Raw genomic sequence first — 17,500 nt, 5'->3', positions numbered from 1 at the left:
TGCTCACCATTGAGCCAACACCAGGCATATATTTTTTGAGTAATGGCTTCCTTGTTGCCACACCACCATGCAGGCCAGACTTGTGGAGTACTTAGGATATTGTTGTCACATGCACACAGTGACCAGTCTTTGCCGTAAAGGCATGTAGCTCTTTGAAAATTTTTCAGTGGCCTCATCGTGGCCTCGCTGATCAGTCTCCTAATTGCTTGGTCATCCAGTTTGGAGGGATTGTCTGATTTAGGCAGGGTCTTGGTGGTACCATACACCTTCCATTTCTTAATGATTGCCTTGACTCTGCTCCAAGGGATATTCAAGGTCTTTGAAATATTTTTATACCCATCCCATCTCTCTTTATCGAGTGCAACCTGTGGCTGCTGGTTGTATCCTTGGTTGGGACACGGCTATGCCGCTGATGCAGTGTCCCTCTTTACCAGTACACTGGTACTCATTTTTCTGACCTCGGAAGTATGACAGGCTGAGTCAACCTCCTGGTGCATTAATTCAGCGGTCAACAAGGCTTGAACTCAGGATCCTAGGATCCCAAGCCGCCACGCTAACCACTAAGCCAACCACTAAACCAGGCTACCTATCCCATGATCTGTGCCTTTTCACAACTTTATCCCAGAGGTTTTTGAAAGCTCCTTCAACTCATGGTTGAGTCTTTGCTGTGAAATGCACTACCCACCAGAGGAAACCTATAAGAACAGCTGATTCTATTCTTAAACATTCATAATCACGACAGTTTACCACAGGTGGAGGCCAATTAACTTGGTGTGTGATTTTGAAGGTGATTGTTTGTCTTTGAGCACACCTACAATTTCTATTATAAGTGGCATGAACACTCATCCAACCAAGATATTCTAGTTATGTATTTGATGAATTTTCTGAAATTTGTAGAATTTGTGTTTCACTTTGAAGATGTGGGTTATGATGTGTAAACAAAGGTGGAAAAAGTCTGATTTAATGCAATTTAATTCCAGGCGATAAGGCAACAAAAGTTTGAAAGGGGTGTAGACTTTCTCAAGGCACTGTATATGTATATGCATATGTATGTATATTTACATGTATACATGTATACATGTACATCAGACGCACCTCCTGACTGTTATGGTGAGCATCATTGCGGATTATGTCTCACACAGTAAAACCGCATAATCCGCAAAGCGCAATCATCCGTCTGCCACCCAGACAATTGTTCCCGCTAATGCAAACCATTCATCCAGAAGGCATGTGATGTGATTGGCGTGTAAATCGAAACATGTGGGGTGTGACGAGCACTCCCCAATCCCCAATGAAATTAGTTCTACACCAAACTGCCACCTCCAATGACGAATGTGGTCATCATTTGTTAGATATTTATCGGTATCGCATCCTGATGAGGGCAAATAATCCCCAAACCCAGATAGGCAGCTCCGTTTGATGTTTAACTGATGTTGACCATGTAATCTTTGTCTGTTTGACAGAGTCACCTGGCTGAGGCCTCTGGGTTGCAGGTGATGCTTTGGTGTGGACTCTGTCCAATGGGGATCAGGGGAGTGCTCTCACACTCCACATGTTTTGATATATATATATATATATATATATATATATATATATATATATATATATATATATATATATATATATATATATATATATATATATATATATGTATATGCATACATATGTGTTGTACTGTGCAACGGATTTGTGTTGATGAATATTCATCAGCGAGAATCCTCAATTGTATACTGCACAGCATGAAAGCAGGCCACTTATGACTGATTGGTTGTGGAAATGATTCAAAAGCAAGAAGTCATCTATTTGGCACTGTGACATGTATCAGATAGCTGGAGGAACACGAGCATGAAGTCCCCCCTCCAAACCACATCAAATAAATAAGCAAGCAAGGAAACGAAAGGCAAAAATACATACGAGAGGAAATTTTCTGCTCTTTGCCGTGTTGCATTTGTTGTTATTTCTTTCATTTGTACAAAAGAGCAAATTGTGTTGGCGACAAACCGTGGATGCTGCGAGTGTTTGTGGAATCGCATTTTAAGCATCGAGAGGGGTCGACTCAAGCCAATTTGGGTCCCACTGGGAGAGCACGATTCAAAAGGTGGTAAATTGGTGCCACCAACTGTCAACTGACCTCGACACCTTTCCAAGTTGGCACATCCATTTTTATTTCATTTGTAACCTTGTCGGAAGCTCACTATAGATCGATGACATTGGTTTTGTCACAGGTTATTCACAAATGGTTTTTGATCAAGCACATGGTAAGAACTTGCCATTAGTAAGTCTGATTTTAATGAAAGATTTTTTTTTTAAACAAAACAATTATAATGTTGAATTCTGTGGATAAAACACTGTACTTCATTCTTTATTTGCTCTTTTTTTGAAAGTCTTTGGCTTCGAGTTGTTCAAGTTAATAGAAAAAAATTTTTTCACACCCTTCGCAGCTGATATTATTTGCTATAACTTGTGCTTTTTCTCTTCCATTTTTCACGTCGCCAAATACTTTTAGATCCGGATTTGAACATCATCATGCATAACCCTTGGCCTGTAATTAGTCTTCCCATCTGATCAATACAATGGCTCATGATGCAGGTAACCCAGTTTCAAATACCTGGATATATTACACAAAGTATGTGACTAGGGATAGAGCAGGCGATGATTTCTCCCACCCTGCAGCTTGCCCCCCTCTCTTCCCAGATCACCCTCATATGGTGATGATGTTTATCGATTTCATCAAAGAAAAAAAAATAATACACATTCTGCGATTAAAAATATATAATTCCTGTTTATCTTGCTTTTTAGAAAAAAAAAAACATTCCATCTCTGATTGATCTGTGCCATTAACCAATGGATGAGTTAGTATGATGGCACATTGGCTCATTTATTATGCCTTCCAAAAGGCTCATTGCTCCTTACAGAGCAAGTTATCAATACTATAACTCTCTCTCTCTCTCTCTCTCTCTCTCTCTCTCTCTCTCTCTCTCTCTCTCTCTCTCTCTCTCTCTCTCTCTCTCTCTCTCTCTCTCTCTCTCTCTCTCTCTCTCTCTCTCTCTCTCTCTCTCTCTCTCTCTCTCTCTCTCTCTCTCTCTCTCTCTCTCTCTCTCTCTCTCTCTCTCTCTCTCTCTCTCTCTCTCTCTCTCTCTCTCTCTCTCTCTCTCTCTCTCTCTCTCTCTCTCTCTCTCTCTCTCTCTCTTATCCCCAGAAAGGCAATTCACAGGAAACATGATCACTAATCCACCTCCCATCCTGCTGAGCCAGGAATGGACTCTGACACAAGCATGTTGTGAAAACGCCAAAAAGGCACATTTATGTCTTGGCAAAAATTATGTGGTTTTGGTACAGACTTCTTCCTCTTTCAAATGCAGCACAAGGCTGCGGTTATCATCATTTGCTGGGTGTGCGATTGTGCCATTCATGCATTGTTCCCCACCCCCACTGTAAGTTAGAGCAGGAATTTGTAATTTGTTCAGGTGTATGATGGCGATAGCTCGCCTCCTCTTTGCGAAGGACACCGTGGGAATTTTAACGGATGCCGGCAGACGGGATGCTCAGTTTAACGTCCATCCAATGGAAAGCACACACATTGATGAATTACCATGCCTGTGAAACATCAGGATGACAGTTTATAGCTGAGCTGAAATTCAAACCCAGAGTCGACAGCTCAAAGATAAGTCTGAGCATAAAGATTAGACATACGAGGATGATATTACTGTTTTTGTTTTTTCTTCGAAATCTTACAGTAGGTGGTACACTCTGCTGGAAATATTTCAACTGAAGAATAGCATGACGTGGCAATGCACAAAAACCATTCCTTTCATGCCACGAGGCAAATAGGGCTGCCGAGGTAGTTTCATTTGGCTGAAGAGTACAATCTTGGACGAGTCACCACTCCGACCAGGATACTCAAATGGCTTATTACCCAAGTAAACTGGTACTCATTTTGCCATCTTCTGAAGGAGGACAGGCTGAGTCAACCCACATGGTGTTATTTCCACGGTTGGACAGGGGCTCAAACTTAAGACCCTAAAATCTTAATGCGAGCCACCTTTATCGTTAAGTCAACACCAGGCGTATTACAATGCACAAACAAGTTGTTATCCCTGAAATAATGTATGACAATCTTGTCTCGATGGAGGAATGTTAGCTTCAATAATTAAGGAACACCTGTTATTTTATGAATTATGAATAACAGGTGTGTGAGAAAACTAATCCTGTAAATCTATATTTGTACAAAAAGTCAAAAAGCCAATTTGAGTCCATTGCAGGGTACAGCCTCTACTAATCTCGTAGGAAGTAGCATTTGAAATACTCATCATGTTTGCCAAATGTGAGTTTGTGAGAGTGAACAGCCATGGGAGTCAAACCCACACCATCCATTGGAGAAAGAAGCAAGTCATTAACCACTTCACCAAAAAGTTACTCTCTCTCATTGTATTATTTCCAACTAATTGGAGAACTGAAAATCTCCAAGCACGTTTCACTAATTGCATGTATAACCCCACAAGTCTACTCCTATTGTTCAATTAACCACAAAGGTCAAAGACTATTGCTGTATTGTTCAAGGGTCACATGGCACAGTTGGGTTGGCGCATGACTGTGTGGCATGGTAATGAGAAGAAAAAAAAAGCGATTTGACAATGAGAAAATTGAAGGATTATTTTGTGCAACAGTTGATGGAACTCACCGGCACTAAGTACTTCTTCACTTCATCCAATGCGTGACCCATACGGCTGTACGCTTGTGAGGGTGGTGCAAACACCTCAATGAGCACGTGCAGCTCTCCATTTAAATGTGTGTACTTGGCATCACCGCTCTTCCTATGTTCTTCTTCCTAAGGAGGAAAAAAAAAAAAACAGGGGCAAAGATCGGAAGATAATTTCACAGTATCTAGAAAACGATGCTTCGTAATTCCCTGTGCATTCCATGCCAGTTTTTGCACATCTTTGTACCTTTTCTTTGTCACGCATGGAACCCTTTCCGAGGATGGACATTCGAGTTCCTGTCTCCTCTTTTAGCCTTTTGAGAGAATTTCCTCGGGGTCCCAGAAGCTTCCCGACGAAATTGAACTGCAGGGAGAGGAGCATAATCAGGCCTAACTTAATGTGTGGTATTGTCCTGCACAAGGTGATAGCAAAATGGCAGTATAACTGAAAATGTGCACTTCCTTTTTCTGTGTTCATACTATTATGCACCTGACATCCATGTTAGTCCTTGAAGAGCCATTGAAAATAAATCCAAGGCATTGCATGGCGACTGGCATCAGTAATCAAAATACTGCAGTTGGAACCTTTTATTTATTTTTTACATATATCTTCAGCTCAAGGTGGAGCTTGTACATAAATACAAAGACATTGGTCAACAACATTGTATGTACTTTATTGTGAATTACAAGGCCATTAGGAGACAATTTACAAATACATTTAGCATATGGGATTTGAACCGAATAGGCCTCATATTGGAACACTAACCAAAATTATTATTAAGTGTTTACTTCAACAAGTGTGGTTCAAGTCTTTACCCTTAACTTTTCATGTTTACATCTGTGAATATATGTAATCCTTGTATTAAAGAACATATCTGAGATATGAAATACGAATAAAATCGTTCCATATACGTCTGAGATAGGGTTGCGGACGCACGCACGCAAGGACACAAAAATTGAGACCAAATCCATAAACCCCCGTTTCAGACTAAGTCCAACAGGGGCTAATAATATGAACAATGTCATTTAATAGTATTAGCAAATAAGTTGTGTGTCCACCCTTTACCTTCTTGAGTGCCATCACTCTTTTAGCCAAGTTTCCTGTATGCGAATGAATCACTCTTCCAGGAACATTGTGCCAAATATCATGTAGTACATTGCACAGCTCGTTAAGGCTGATTAGGTTCTTCCTGTTCTTCTCTAATTCCAGGTAATCCCATATGGACCCAATGGGACTCGTGGTCAGACTTTGGGGTGGCCATTCTTACACCTGGAGCAAACCAGCTGTAACATTTGTCTCAAAATGCTGTTTTATTATGTTGGAAGTGTGTGTTAGATTATTATCTTGTTGGAAAATGAATCCTCTTCTGATGAAAGGATTTCCACAAATAACTGCATGGTGCTGCAGTATCTGCTTGTTGGCTGATCTTAGAGCACCCTTATTCTGGACATTTCCATCTGTTTGTCTGTCTGCGAAACTTTGGTCAAGCCTAGGGGCTAAACCACTCAACCGATTCCAATGAAATTTGGTAGGTAAGACCAATATTTCTGGGAATAGTGTGCTTTCGAATATGGGACCCCAGGCCCTAGCAACGGCATAGCAACCACCCTTTAAAGTGGTCAAAAAATCGAAAAATCGAAGCTTAGAGTTCTGTGTGCAATCTATCTAGCTCCCTTCATGCCAATTAGCAGCCCTAACAAAAAAATATTTGTAGGAGGAGATAGGTTTTGGGCGAGTACATGTCGAACATTTCAGAAACGGTTAATTGCGAATATCTCTAAGAGAAAGAGTCTGATTTTGATGAAACTTGGGTGAAATGTGTACAATGTGGCGAGCATGTACACAAAAATGAATGGTTGCTATGCACACCTCCGTTGATTAGCAACAGCTAAAATACTTTATCGTACATCATACACTTGTTGTGGACTGTACAAAAAAAACAATACCTCCGAAACTGGACCTCCGAGGGACCTGTTTTTTTGTGCCCAAGGAGAATGTCTTACAGCATCATATAAAAAATAAAATCTTTAGCGAATAGATAAATGGAATTACCAGGGCTGCCATTTGTTAGAGTCTCTTTGGAAACATGCCTGAAATTTCACAAGGCGAGTTTCTGGGCGCAAACTAAGAGGGCTGTGATAATCATATTTATTGCGCTAAATTGATTGATAGCATGTACATGAATATCGGCTAGTCGCGTCGGCCAGCTTTCCATCTAGAGTGAGCAGCCACGTCGCCTACTGGCTTGTTCTTCTCTTTTGTTAGCATCTGACTGATGTTAACATTGTTTCCTTGATCAAAAGGTAAGATACAACCCTATACAGTCACACACCCTCCCCCATGCTTAATAGTAGGCTGAAAACATTACATGTCATCATGACCTCCAGATCTTTGGCATACAAACTGTCGTCCCTTCGATCCAAAAAGGTTCAAACTTGGATTCATCAGACCAGAGTACCCCATTCCATTGTTCAGTCACCCAATCTTGGTGTTGCCTTGAAAATTTCAGATTTTTCACCTGATTCTGTGGTCTCAGCAGTCGTTTATTTGCTGTAACCCTGTCATGGAGACTTGCTGCAATCAGCCTTTGGCATACAGTGCTGGATGGGATGTTAATGTCATTTCATTAATTAATTTCATTAACAGCTGCTGACTTGATTTTCTTCGATTGTGTCAGCTGAGCAACTTCAAGTGCTTGTCTTACCTTGGGGAAGTTCTTCTGTGTCTTCCTGGCCTTTAAATAATGTAATTACTGAAGGACTGTTCCAGCGTTCATTCAAAGTGCCTTTTTGGCATGAGGGATGTGCAGAACAGCTGATTGCAAGTTTCCACATGACGTAAATGCCTCAGGCAATAATTTTTAAGCAGATGCAACTCTTGCATCCATCGGTTTTTGGAGTGGAGGTCATACAAGGCATTCCTGAGTAAATTTGAAAGTCTTCCTGAGACAACAGCATGTGTAATGTCCAAAAACACACTGATTGCATTATTTAACAATCCATTGCAATGTCACGTCTGTCAGAAAACCAGAGATGTTGAATCGGTGGACATCTTCAAGCAGGGTCTTCCATTAGCCATGTCGTAAGGCTTTTTAAAGTGAGGAGAGGAACTGTTTATGACCTCAGAAGACATTTTCAAGCCACTACATCAACAAGAGATGCGCTATCAAGTGCACATCCCAAAGTAATGAATCCCACAAAGGACGCATACCTTCACACGAACCATCTACACAATTGGTTTCAAATTGTCCAGAGTACTCCAAACACATTCCTGGACCTCAATGCAGTGATTGCTGCCAGAATTGGGTAAGACAAGCACTTGATGTTGCTCAGCTTACTCTAATAGTGGACATATTAAGATTGTTACTTCCACATTGGATCCCTTTGTGAAAGAATCCACCATAATGGAGCATTAGGTGATTAGGTCACAATGAAATGGATATGTAATCATTCAGCATTTATCTCTGCCAGAGGTTTGCAGCTTATCTGTGTCCCATGATGTCACATATATAAATCGCATCAATAGCAATCACGTGTTCGGTTTTTTTGTATGGTGGAGAGTGTATAGCCCACATATTTCAAAGAAATATGTGTAGAACTTCCATGTCTTGCAGAAAGTTAATCTGATTTGATTTCAGTTTTATATTTTTCAACATACCAAGATTTGATTTCTGTTTTATTGAAGGGAATTTCACAAATGAAAATTTGTCTTAACATGTTAGATGTCACAGCATTTATGACATTTAAATATTGTCCAAGATGACCTTTTATCTTATCATATTCAAATTAAATTTAAATTGTATGAACTTTCTAAAACTCATACAATTAAGTTTTGGAGAGAAAATATTTCACATTTCACAGAAACATTTGCTACTCTTGGTGATTAGCATTCTTGCCATGTGTGGTTTCACAAAATCGGTTTCTCTCTGTACATTATTTAAATACCAAAACCTTTTTGCATGCTTAAATACCAATCTATGGATTGACGGAAATACCAATCTGCCCTTTTTGTACAATGGTGATGTTCAATCTGATAAGTGAGACAAAATACTGTCTGTGTTCTTCAATGTAATGTACAAAGTCTGTGAGACAATGTGAACATTATGCAGTTTATTGTAAACCACTAGGATCTGGACAAAGACGATTGAACAGAACTGCTTCCAGATAGATACCTTCAATAAATAAGTGAAATTGGCAATTAAAAAGATTTATTTCATATAAAATGAAAATATGTGTAAAAACTAGAATGGCACTGGGTAGAGGCATCCCTTCGCCAGGCTGAACAGTTCACGTTTTGTATCCCACTGATAGGCCTGATCTGAAAACGGACCTAAACCAAAACCTAATTGGCTTGTTCTTGTCACCTACCCAACTCATCCACCAAGTTTCGTCATAATCCTTGCATAACTTTTTGAAATATCGTGCTATACTGAATATCGTCTTTGGCACCATCTTTCAATGGTGAAGAATCACTAAAAAAAATTTAATTTCTCGTTTCTGCATATGAATCTGGATCTTCATAAAAAAAATCATTTCAATTTGTCCTTGTCACACGACAAACTAGTCCACCAAGTTTCGTCCAAATCCGTCCATAACTTTTTGAGACATCCTGCTCACAGACAAGCAGCCAACCAGAGAGACAGACAGAGGTGAAAAACATAACCATGGTCCAGAGAATGGTAACTCGAGAATGGCACTACAAGCAACGGAAGACTCATGGCGCATACCTCTGCCAAGCTGAACAGTTTACGTTTTGTATCCCATTGATCGGCCAGATCTGAATCCGGACCTGAACCGAAATCTAATCTGTGAGTTCTTGTCACCTACCAAACTCATCCACCATGTTTTGTCATAACCTGTCCATAACTTTTCGAAATATCGTGCGACATATCGTTTTTGGCCCCATTTCTCAATGGTGAAGATTCAATTGAGATATAAAAAAATTCTCGGATCCAGATCTTCACCAAAGTCTCATCAATCTGTACTTGTCACACACCCAACCAATCCACCAAGTTTCGTCGGAATCCACGCATAACTTTTTGGGATATCCTGCTCACAGACAAACAGGGGTTAAAACATAACTCCTGTCCACCTTCGGTGGTGGAGGTAATACTCCAATAATTATTCATAAACCTTATTGTTGGTTGTAAAATAGAACCGGGAAAAGTTTGTTATGTGAACTTCCAAACATTATTTGCTTATACATGTGCAAGCACTAACATTGTTGGATTAGTTATGGATTTGGTACTTGCTGGTGATGAATGATTTAGGTGTGCACACTCCTCTTTGAGCTGTCTAGTCGAGGTTCTAATCTTTGTCAAGCTATAAACTATCACCCTGGTGCTTCGCATCCAGGGCGGTGCATCAGTGTGTATGCCATTCATCGCAAGGATGTTAAGCCGGTGGACACTTCTTCTAGTATTGTTCGTTGAAAGATGGTAAAGATCACATGTTGTCCTTCACAAAGCATTTGGAAAGTTATCACCAGCACCTTGAACAAAATTACAAATCCTTACCCTGATTGAACGCTCGTAAAGCAAAGCTAAAACACTCAGTATAACCTTTGCCAAAAGGTTGCTTCAACAGCACTGACGATCTGTCAAAACGTATGGGATGATGATGATGATGATGATGATGATGATGATGATGATGATGATGATGATGATGATGATGATGATGATGATGAACCTTTTAATGAGTCATATTTCTGTTCGAATAAGGTTAACCGTGTCCACCATTTACATTTTCTTTGTCTCATTTGTCCCGTGTTACAAATATTTACTTTTCATCCTTTTGTCTGTAATCAAATAACAATAAAATATTAATATTTCAAACTAAGATGAGAAAATTTTACAATGATTGTTCACTGGTCTATCATTCTTTAAATAGGAATTTTTTGCTGCAATAACAATTTTTTTTTTTTTTTTTTTTTTTTTTGTATACCTTGGTCGAGGCTCGTATGAGAGCTAACACACAACTCACAGCAAGGAGGCATGAGACAAGAGGGGCGGGAGTGGAAGGGACAAAACATTGGGGAACAGACACAGGTGAACTGTGGAAGGGAGAGGGATGGGGATGGGACGGGGAACATGGCGAGGGGAAGATGGACATTAAAGGGACTTTCAGGAAGGAAAGCAGGAGAATTGAAGGAAGTGGGCTTGGGTGGATTATCGGGGGTAGAAAAGATCGAGGATTTGGATGGGGGAAGATAAGAGGTGGTGGTGAACAGCTGTTTTGAAAGCCTGAAGGGAAGAATGGGAAAGAATAGAGTGAGGAAGTTTATTCCAAAGGCGCGAACAAAGAGGAATGAAAAAGTGAAGATGAGCACTGATTCGTGATTTTGGTACTTTTACCAGAAGGGGGTTGTTGGCGGACCTTGAGCGCCCTGTGGAAATGTGCTGGGGACAAATCGCAGAGAGAGCAGGGGGGCAAGGCTGGAGAGGAGTCGGTAGAAGACAGAAAGACCACCGACCAACCTGCGGTGATTGAGTGAGAGGCCCAAAGACTCAGCTTCATTGCGGGAGATGCCAATGATCTTAAAAGCCCTGGTTTCGACAGCGTGAAGTCGAGAAAGGTGGGAGGCAGGAGCACCAGCCCAGAGGGGAGAGCAGTACTCCATCAGGCTACGGACAAAAGCTTTGTAAGTGGTCAGGAGCTCAAGAGGGCCGAGGAAGGACTTTGCACGACGGAGGATTCCCAGTCGGCGACTGGCTTTTGAGGCAAGGTTGGAAATGTGACTTTCCCAGGAAAGGTCATGGCAGATAGTGAGACCCAGAAGCTTGAAAGAAAAGACTTCTTCCAGAGGATTGTTGAGAAAGTGGATGGGGGGTTTTGTAAACGGTCCTTTCGAAGAGACATAGTGAGAGTGTGAGATTTGTCTGGATTGAAAGACATGTTCCACGTGTTGGACCAGTTTGTGATTTTATCCAGATCTGCAGTGAGCGAAGAAGCTGCTGCTTGCCGGGCTGAGGGATGACAGATGGTACGGCAGAGGGTTGAGTCATCGGCAAAGAGAAATAGAGGATTTTCCAGAGAGTCCGAGAGATCATTGATGAAAACCAGAAAAAGAACAGGGCCCAGAACGCTACCTTGAGGAACTCCAGCCTGCACAGGAAGAGGGGATGAAAGAACTCCATTTAGGGCCACACGTTGACTGCGACAGGAGAGGAAGTCTGCGAGCCATGAGTGGAGATGGCCTTGAATACCATGGGCAGAGAGTTTGGTGAGTAGGGCAGGGTGCCAGACTGTGTCAAAAGCACGTGATATGTCCAGGGATACGGCTCGGATTTCCTGTCTGGCATTGAGGACCTCCATCCATTGATGGGAGAGCAGTAGCAGCATATCTAGGGTAGAGTGACCTGGTCTGAAACCAAATTGATGATTGGAAATCAAGCCATTGGAGAAGAGGAAGGATTTCATGTCTGAAGCGATGATGGATTCCATAACCTTGCTGATGATTGGGAGAAGGCTGATTGGTCTATAGTTACAGGGATCTGTTTTTGCACCTTTTTTATGCAGGGCAGTGATGTTAGCAGATTTCCAAGCAGATGGCAGATGACCTTGGGAAAATGAGAGGGTGAATAGAACAGAGAGAGGGTGAGCAAGAGCAGAAGAGCAGGCTTTGAGGACACGTGGGCTGATGCCGTCTGGACCGGTTGCAGAATCTGACTCGAGGTTTGAAAGCAAGCTCTCCACCTTGTCAGGAGAAAAGGATACAGAGTCCAGGGACAGTTGGGTGCGACTGGGTAAAGTGGGTAGAGATAGTGATGGGTTTGGGACACAAGATTTAGCTGCAAACACCGAGTTTAGACATTCAGCTTTATCACGTGTGGAATCAGCAGTGCGGCCATTTGAGGTAAGGGAGGGGATGGAGGGGGAACATACACCAGAAACAGATTTGATTAAACGCCACCAGGATTTTGAGGAGGGAGAGAGGTTAGAGAGTTCAGACTTGAGATGAGAAAGATGTTGTTTTCTGGCTCTCCTGAGGGTAGCTACACACTTGTTCCGAGCTTTGTGGAAAGAACTGAGATTGCCCTCAGTTGGGTTTGCTTTCCATGAGGCAAAGGCAAGTTGTTTCAGGACAACTGCCTCGCCACAAGCTTCAGTAAACCAAGGGCGGGAGGAAGGGTAAGACAACTGAACACGAGAGGGGATAAATCTGTGCATGAGGGAGAGCAAGTTTCTTTGAAAGAATTCCCAGGATGAGTTGATGTTTGAGAAAGTAGTGATAGGAGACCAGTCTGTAAGTTTGATGGCTGCTCGGAGACCCTGCCAGTCGGCTTGAGTGAAATGCCAGACTCGACGGCGGTGAGGTGGTTCTCTGATAACAGCCAGAGAGATGTCCACTTTAATAAGGACGTGGTCAGAAGAACCAATTGGAGCGAAGGAAGAGCAGCAGATATTGTCAGGGAAATTTGTCAAAATCAGATCCAGAAGAGATGGAGTACCATTGGTTGAGATCCGGGTCGGGAAGTTGACCGATTGAGTCAGTCCCAATGAGTCACAGAAAGCTTTTGCTGATGTCCCATGGCAGGTGAGAGAGGTACCCACACCTAGCCAACTGGCGTGATGACAATTGAAGTCGCCACATAAGAGGAAGAGAGAGTTTGGATGAGAAGATAGAAGATGGTCCATGTTTTCGGAGAGTGAGGTGTAGATGGAGTCATCACTGTTCGGTGGACGGTACAGTACACATATAAACATGAGGTGGGAGTGGAGGGGAAGACGAAGCCAGAGGTATTCCTGGGGGTGTGGGGGAGTGAGAGCAGTGCAGGGAGAGTGAGGAATAGAGTCTTTGATGAAGAGAGCAACACCTCCACCAGGACGAGGCTCAGGTCTGTCATACCGTAAGAGGGAGTAACCAGGGAGAGATACTTGGGAGTCAGACACGTCTTGGGAGAGGAAAGTTTCTGTTAGGCAGATAATGTCTGGTTTGTCAGTGGCAACCTGCATGGAAAGATCTGAAAGGTTTGAGCGAAGGCCCCGGATAGTTGAGGTCCACACTTTTAATGAAGAGGTAGGGGAGGAGGCTTTTGGTGCAGGAGGTGGAGGGGCGGGGGAGGGTCGGACGAGGGACGAGGGGGGAGGTAAGGAGGGTGGCTGAAGGAGTGTGGGGTACGGCAGAAGAGCGAGGGGGGGGGGCCGAATGAGGAGGAGAAAAGGCTCTGTGGTGCTGTGAGAGAGGGGGGACAAGAGACAAGGAAGATGGCAGTTGAGGATTTGAGAAGGTGGAGTGAAGAGATGGAGGTGAGAGGGCAGTGGAGGGAGGCAGGTTGGTGGATGAGAGGGGGGCAACTTAGAGAAGGAAGAGTGAGGGGGATGAAAGGTGGGAGAAAGGTGAGGGGAATTTTTGAAAGAGGTGAGAGGGAGGCTTGGAGGGAGAAGAGTGGGATGGTTGCTTTGAGAGTGAGAGTGAGGGGTGAGGGGGGTGAGTTGGCACTGAAGTTGGAAAAAAAGAATGGTTGATGGAAAGCGAGCATCCATGGCAAACTGTGGTTTTTAAAAGTTTTAGGTCAGAGATGCGATTTAACACAATTCTTGATGGATGCAATGAAGGCGAATTCAGAGCATGGAGAGAAGAAGCGCTGTAATAGTTGGATTTTTTAGGCAAGGAATGAAGGAGAGGTCGAAATGAGAGCAGTCTGTTAAAATAGCAGAAGAGTAGTGCATTGTGAAACAGTAAAGAGTACCACATGTGTGAGAGAGGAAGATGAAGCATTATAAGATCGTTTTTGTTGTTAATATTAATGTATGAGAGAGTTCAACAGATTAGGTCATGGAAGTGTAAAAAAAAAAATGTTCATGCCAAAAGCTTTTTTTTCTTTTCTTTTGTGTCCCCATCGTTAACTTTGGAGTAGTTTTATTTCTGTAATAATGTTATCAACATATATAAATTTTATTGTAGTTGCCATATTTGCCATAATTGGCCTGTTTAGCATTCCCATCTTAGTGAATGGCACAAATGGTACTTGTAACTCATGTTCAAATCCCTTACACAATATGTATTTGTCCATTGTTTACTGATGTCCTTGTAATTCAAATTGAAAAGTACATGATATATTCTACTGAGTTCAATCGATTTAGTACCTCCACCACCGAAGATGGATGGATATCGTTTTCATCCCTGTCTGTCTGTCTGTCTGTGAGCAGGATATTTCAAAACATTATGGATAGATTCGGTCGAAATTTGGTGGGTAGGTTTGGTGTGTGACAAGGACGAATTGATTCGATTTTGGTGAAGATCCAGATCCAGATCCGGATACTACAATTTTTTTAAGTGATTTTTCACCATTGAGAGATGTACAAAAACGACATATTGCACGATATTCCGAAAAGTCATGGACGGATTCGTATGAAACTTGGTGGATGAGTTGGCGAGGTGACAAGAAGAAGCCGCTTCGATTTTGGTTAAGATCCAGATGTAGATCCAGCCTTTCAGTGGGATACAAACCATAAACAGTTCAGCTTGGAAAAGGTGTGCACTGTCCAGAGTGCCGCTCTAGTTTCTTTATGCAATTGTAATTATGAATCGTTTTTGCAAATTTTTCAAATGAATTATTTTCATAATAATTCATTTCATACAATGAATTATTTTGTGGCCTTTTTAAAAAAATGTATTATTTTTGCTTCTGGTGTCACAACAAAAAGTGATTTCAAGGGACTAGCACACCCACTCCTTACACAAGAGAAGTAGGAAGTGCCATGTTATTATGCTCTATGGGGTATACAGATTACAGTAGAAGTCGGCTTGGGACCTTTAGTCTGCATGGCACGCGATAAGCATATAATGCCTCAAGAACATCGTCGGATTTCTGCTCTTTGAGTTTAGTGTTAAACAGTAGTAGCGACTGTTTAACAAGATGATCATAAGTTTTTGTGGTTCATAATTATTGTTTTTTTTTAAATATCTGGTGGGGGTGCTCCATGAAATGGCACGATAAGATATTTATGCACATTAACACAGCGTTTGTACAATGAGGAAATACCCTTTAGGGAAGGGGGATATTATTAGTATTCATAGTTTTGTCATAACATTAATATTATGTTTTCATCATCTGTGTTGTTATTAGAAGTGGCCTTGGAAAAACACCACAATAGGCTATCTATACACCTTAACTCGGGTTTCACTGAAGGTGGAAAACCCCCACAGGGAGGGGGGTAAATGAAGTGGTGAAAACACCCATCGCTCGGCCCTTGTTCCTCCTGTTAAATTTGTTTGAAATTGGATAAATAACGACCGAATGTATCGCAGTCAGACAGACAGACAGACACCAAAGTGTGTATTTTAGTATGATGGCACTATCTGTTATCGAGTGGCATGGGTTATTAATATCAATTTCAATAATTTGTTTAATCCAAATTATAAGTGTAAATGGGGAATAATTCAGAGGGGAAGTTGGCTTGGAAATCAATGACTGATGTTATATCTGTCTATCGCCATGTATCCATAGCATCATTTGGATCAAAATGGATACCATATTGTGTGATTGACCAAGCTCTCCCCGTCGATCTCTCCGTCATGTATGGGCAAACCCTCTATTTGTCACATTCACTAATTTATGTTGTACAAGCTGCGCCTCAATCTAATCATTGTTTAGAGAGTTACACCGCCTTTTGTAAAGCATAATAAAAAGCTGCTGCAACAATTAGGATCATCACCACGGTCACCAGGAAGTATATCTGGCAATGAAAAAGAAGAGGATACATTTGCGAGGAGGTATAACAGACAAATGAGATATTCTCATGTTTTCTAAATCATGGTACACATTTTGGCATTTCCATACTGTTTTGGTGATAAAGTTACACTGCTGTTGTAAGCCATGAATTATATGCAACCAATTAAGCCACCGCCAAGCTTTGGGAAGTTTGGGTCAACAATGACCTTTGATCTTTTATGGGTATTGTGGCACTTCATAAAATATAAGAAGAAGAAAAAACAACATGTGCATTTGTAGCACATAACAATCTTGGGAAAGAGTTGTTTTATATTCTTCTTCTTCTTCTTTTTTATTGGCATCCTGCCAACATGACCTACACGACCACAGTTCGTAATCACAAGGCTACTTGGTCATTGACGTCATCAGTAACTTCACCGGAGCATCGACTTAAGCCATGCAACACCGGCGTTTTGTCACCTTCCGACTGACTTGACCCAGCAAAAGCTGCAGGAAGCACTGCTGGTGTGGCGTGAACTAATTTTAAGATTCTCCAAGCAAATCAGAACGGGCACATTAAAATGGTGCCTGAAAAGGCAGCACTTTAAGCATACCCCTAACGGAATGAGAAAAGCTATTGGTGCAAAAAATAGTTTTTATAAAACCTTTATGAATGCATTTAACGGTTGTGTACATACCAGGACGTTCGATAAGTTCTGCGAACTTATGAAATCCTTACGATCGTCCAAAAAATGCCAAAATTTTTCAGTTTTAAACATACAAGTAGACGTAAAAGAAAATTCCCCCCATAATTTTTCAACATATTTAAATTGGAGTTTCTTGGACTGCTCCGAGTATCTTGATCCGAGGACTTGTTATTGAACGACCCTCGTACTTGACTGTAAGCTAATCGTACAAGAGCCATGTTTACTCGTTTCCATTTCATTTCGATTTTTTCCCCCTTTGCTTATTTATGTTTACAGTTTCTCCATGAGGTCACATGAAATCATTGTCCATTATTTACCGCCATCGTGCATACAAGTGCCGAACACACAAACCTTGGGGTGTTGTTTCACTGGAATGATTACCCTTTCTACCAGCTTCATGTTCCTGTTGCTCACAACGTCAATGTACTTTTTGCCAT

At 41.6% G+C, this 17,500-nt stretch overlaps 1 protein-coding gene across 3 annotated transcripts in view; it reads right to left on the bottom strand.

Annotated features, from left to right (window-relative positions):
• LOC147012698 (KH domain-containing, RNA-binding, signal transduction-associated protein 2-like) overlaps positions 1 to 17,500 on the bottom strand; it is a 98,230-nt gene that overhangs the window by 51,698 nt on the left and 29,032 nt on the right. For all 3 annotated transcript variants that reach the window (XM_085853781.1, XM_085853782.1, XM_085853780.1), the window contains 3 exons: positions 17,415 to 17,500; positions 4,947 to 5,063; positions 4,682 to 4,828 (listed from right to left, as the gene is read on the bottom strand). The exon at positions 17,415 to 17,500 is cut by the window's right edge and continues 45 nt beyond it. In XM_085853781.1, the coding sequence (XP_085709907.1) occupies positions 4,682 to 4,828; positions 4,947 to 5,063; positions 17,415 to 17,500 (350 nt within the window). The remainder of the gene's footprint in view (positions 1 to 4,681; positions 4,829 to 4,946; positions 5,064 to 17,414) is intronic.

This window comes from Eptatretus burgeri, chromosome 14 (assembly GCF_056783735.1).
Source record: "Eptatretus burgeri isolate ZD-2024b chromosome 14, Ebu_testis_v1, whole genome shotgun sequence".
Classification (NCBI taxonomy): domain Eukaryota; kingdom Metazoa; phylum Chordata; class Myxini; order Myxiniformes; family Myxinidae; genus Eptatretus; species Eptatretus burgeri.
This window is presented reverse-complemented; position numbering and strand designations above follow the sequence as displayed.